At 42.1% G+C, this 4,866-nt stretch overlaps 1 protein-coding gene across 1 annotated transcript in view; it reads right to left on the minus strand.

Annotated features, from left to right (window-relative positions):
• The window catches only part of fam83fa (family with sequence similarity 83 member Fa), a 19,217-nt gene that overhangs the window by 1,991 nt on the left and 12,360 nt on the right, over positions 1 to 4,866 (minus strand). The window contains exon 4 of the mRNA XM_032537061.1: positions 578 to 1,368. Coding sequence (XP_032392952.1) covers positions 578 to 1,368 — 791 coding nt within the window. The remainder of the gene's footprint in view (positions 1 to 577; positions 1,369 to 4,866) is intronic.

Below are 4,866 nucleotides of genomic sequence, written 5' to 3' on the forward strand. Positions count from 1 at the left end.
TGCAGAGATCTGAGGAGCAGTTTACCATAGTTCACCAAAGACTATTTCCCATCTGACAGAAGGAGTTACCCTACCTTTAACTACAGTTATAGAGGATGTAGGCCATTCTGATAGATATTTTCCACCTGACAGAATTAGCTTCTAACGTTAGATTTGATATGTCCTTATTTAAGTCACAAGTCCAACAAAGTATTTGTTTAGGAGGTTACATTTTAATTTCAATTCAATTTGGTGGAAAGTTAAATCATATTTTTAAGTTTGTATAAATTAAGCCTTAAACCTTGATGTTAAAATGAGAAACTTTAGAGCCTTGGCGCAAATATTCAACAGCTAATTGCTTTCGATTTTTACACCATATTTTATGTAGTTGTTATGAGATTATATTATAGTTTCAGCTCTTTCATAACTTTTTGTGTTTGCATTTTAGATTAAATACATGTGGTTTTCTTTATCTTAAGACATTTGGTTTTAGAAAATGTTTGGAAAAATAATAAAATAATAAAATTAATCATTCGCCATGATTTGGACCATGATGAAACAAACAGACAATACAATGATAGACTATGTGAGGACGTACCGTCTTCGTCTCCGGTGTTGATGGTCTGCAGAGACAAACTTCTCTGGATCTTTGAGGGCTTCTTGGTTTTGAATTTCAGTGGACTGGGTTTCTCAATGATCTCAAACGAGTCCTCTAGGTCATTTCCTGCAATGCCATTGGTCTCTGACACCTTACTGGTGGGGGAGGGGCCCTGAGGAGTGACCACGCCTTCCTCTATTGTGCTCTGATTGGCTGCCCTGCCTTTCAAGAAGTGCCGGAAGGAGCTCCGTTGTTTCTTCGCTCCGAAGACCTGGTTCTTCTTCAAGTCTTCCCTTCCATCCTCATCCTCCTCGTCTACAGGAGAACCGGGACTCTGTGGGGGGACTCGGTCCATGTGGTCACTGCTGTTTCTGCGGCCATGGAGGATGTGGTTCTGCAGGCCGTTCCTCAGGTTCAACCCGCCAATGAGCGAGTCGCTCGGGGTCGACAGATCTTGTAGGGAACCTGTGAGGCCCGTACTGTTCCCAAAAACTAAAGAGTACTTAGGGTTGTGGTATTTATGTGCAGGCACCTTTAGGTCGACCTGTCTTGAGTCCCCGACAGATACTTGAAAGCGAGACATGGAGACGGACAGAGGCTGGATTTTCGCCACCTCTGGTTTCCTGATGGGCGTTGCAATTGGTGGCTTGGTGATGTTAAACTCCCTGTAGAGGTCCACCTGTTCAGACACGGCGTACAACTCCCTGAAGTCGTTGTCAAAGGAGTCCACGATCTGACCCGACATCACAGTGATTGTGTTCCTGTCCATCCGAGAAGAACTCCAGGTAAAGCTGGAGGAGAAAAGAGAGGTCAAAGGTAAAGAAATAGTTCTACATTTCGGACAAAATATTCTTATTTTCTTTCTTGTCCCGAGTTCTATGAGAAGATCGACAATACTTTTAAACTGTACATGTGCATTAAATATGAAGCAACTGCCAGCCAGTTAGCTTAGCATAAACAGAAACAGCTAGCCTGGCTGAGTCAAAATGTAAGATCACCCTCCCATCATCCCAAGCTCACTAACAGTGTATTTCTTCTGAGTTTTATCAAAAGCTACAAAAGCTGAAAATGAAAAATGACAATTCTCCTTTTTAGGGAGGGGGGGGGGGGGATGCCAGACTATTTCTTAACCAGGCAACCAGCAGAAACACCAAAAAGTTGCTTGTCTTGTCAGACTAAAATAACAAGTGATGTGTTATAATTTGTGAGTAAGTGAATAAGCGAGTCAAACGAAAACTTAACTATCTAGTTTTTGAATGCTGACCCAGAGAGAAAAATTAAATGCACTAGATTCCTCATAACCAACATTTTACACTTTCAGATTAAACCCAGTGAGCAAAATAAACTACTGCAGCTGCTCCAACCACATGGTGAAACAGCACTCTAAATGAACAGTCATTTCAGTATCAGCAGCCTTAAGAAGCAGCAGTAGTTTGTTCCTGTTTTTATAATCTTTAAATCAACCCAAATTTCTTCACACACACACACACACACAACACCCACCCACACACACCACCACACACAACACACACACACACACACACACACACACACACACACACACACACACACACACACACCCACACACACACACACACACACACACACACACACACACACACACACACACACACACACACACACACACACACACACACACACACACACCACACACACACACACACACACGCCAAATCCTTCACTTGGAGCGATTAATTTGTTCCCAATGTGCTTCATCAGCAATCTGGTCAATAACGTGGTTTACCAGAGCTGGCTAATACAAAGACACATGACGTGTGGAAAGATGTGTCATCTGCAGTCAGACAAAGGCTACTGTATACAGCAGCTTAACTCTTCCTGTTGGATCCAAAACATTTTGATCTGCTTATTTTTGCAGGAAGTCTGGGTCCGGTATTTGTCATATCATGTGAGGATGGGTTCTTCTGTCACAAGAATTTCACTATGATTCAAAAACAGAGATTTTGTTCAGCTTAGCAACAACAGCCTAGTAACAACAAGATTGCGTGTTCAGTTGTGTAATGGTCACCTTGTAATGGTCTACTCTATAGTGTTACATTCTATAGAATAAAAACAATATATTTTGTAGTTAAAAAAAATATATATATATATATTTTTTTAAAGGGGACATATTATGCTTTTACATGTTTTCTGTCATATCTACAATGTTATCATGTTGGATTTTCATGTTAAACATGGCCAAAACAAATAATGAGGTAAACCTATTTTAGAGAAATCCCTGTGAGCTAAAGCATTCAGATTTCCAATTATTCTGAACGCTCCAGTTTTAACAGTTTTTTCCACTCTCGGCTAAGTCTTATGGCAACTCTGAGCCGGCCTGCTACGATTGGACATCTGCTCCAAGTAGGCAGGATTAGAGTGTTTTTTTTCTTTTTTATAAGCCACTGCATTGTTAAAATTGTTGCATGTAACGACATGCTAACGGCAGTAAAAGATGTAATGTTGGCTGCCAGTGTTGTTAAATTCTCCCCAATTCCAGGTCACATTATTCCTGAAACATTTTCGGTTTATGTAGTTTTCAGTTTAAAAGCCGTCATTTGCAAATTTGACTGAAGAAATTGCCTATATTCTATTAAGTGTCCACTGCTAACTATAGTAGCTAACGTTACATGGCTAACGGCAGTTAACAATGTTATCTGGGCTGCCAATGTTGTTAAATTCTCCCCACTTCCAGGTTGCATTACTGCTAAAACCTGTTTGATTGGGTAGAGTTTGGTCCAGAAGCCTTTATCTGCCATTTTTGATAGAAAGTGCTGCTTTGTTCCATTACAACCTGACGTTATTGTACTGCTAACTTTAAAGCAGCTACATGCTAACGTGACATAGCTGTAATTTTGGCCAATGCTGGTCATTTTTCCCCCAAATTCCGGTCACTTTACTGCTGACATGTCCGGTTGTGTAATATTTGGTTTAGAAGCCTTTATTGGTGATTTTTTTATGGTACAAACTAGGGATGAGCCGAGTACTCGGCTGAAACGAGTATCCGGTACGGATAAAGCACATTTGGTTGTTCGGTTAGAGCCAGCAGGCAGTTAAAAAAAAAAATAAAAAAATCCGACGGCAGAGAGGTAACACGAGTAGCATTTACCAAGCAGCATGTCAAACAAACCCCACGTTACCAGAAGTCTCTGGTTACTAGGTACTAGTTCAAACCGAAGTATAAACAAACCTGAAGCTTGAAGAACCCTAAATGTTAACAGAAAATCCCCGCGGACCAGAAGGGGAGAGAGCTGTTCACCTCTCCGTGCCGTGTGCGATGGGAGAGCCACAGCCAGTGTGCCAGATCTTGCGAGACAAATACGCAACCAGGCCTGTGAAACAAGCCCAAAATAAGCGACTTTTTCTACGTAGCCCCCCTAAGATCGGGAAGAGAAAATAAATAAAACTGTGTGCACAGTTTTACAATCCATGTGGACAAATGGTAACTGTCCCCACGGTGGGCTAGAGTTTATTTATTTCCTCTGAGCTTTAGGACACTGACCACAGGAGTAAGTTAAACCACTTTTAACATAGTTAACATTAGAAAACTGATGGGATTTGAAATCCCTTTTTTCACAGTGATTTTGAGTTGTTCCCCACGACGGGTTGAATCCATTCTTTTCCTCCTTTCTCTTTCTCCAGTCTTTGTTATATTCTTCCCGTATTTCCCCACTATCCCGGGCATTTATTCCTCCAAAACTCTCCTACAGTACAATCACCATTAGTCGCTACTCGCGCATTTCCTAACCAGAAAACACAGACATGCCGCTCTGCTCTGATTGGTTGGTACTCGTTTCCATCTGGGTCAGAGCCAATTAGAAGCAGGAAGTGGTGGGACATAACGTGCGTCTATAGTGTTATGGGGAAAGGGGCGGGATCGAGCGAGCGGCAAGGACAAGCTGTGTACAAGCCCAAATAAGCAACTACACTTTAGTGACAAGCCCAAAAAAACCGCAACCCGCGACTACCAATATGTAAGCGACTTTACAAAAAAACAAGCCCAAAGTCGCTTAGAATAAGCGGACATGGCAACACTGCACACAGCAACAGGAGTCTGTCTGCGTAGGGAGGGCGCTGGGACTAGCCAATCACAGAATAGTGTAGGGGAGGGGCGTGGGACTAGCCTATCATAGAATAGTGTAAGGGAGAGGCGTTGTGACTGGCACTGTGACTAGCCTATACAGAACGGAGACACAGTCATGGAGAATTTCATTGAATCCGAGCAGGATATTGACTGCATTACTCGGATAAATACTTGACTCGCAAATGGC

Source organism: Etheostoma spectabile, chromosome 15 (genome assembly GCF_008692095.1).
Source record: "Etheostoma spectabile isolate EspeVRDwgs_2016 chromosome 15, UIUC_Espe_1.0, whole genome shotgun sequence".
NCBI lineage: Eukaryota > Metazoa > Chordata > Actinopteri > Perciformes > Percidae > Etheostoma > Etheostoma spectabile.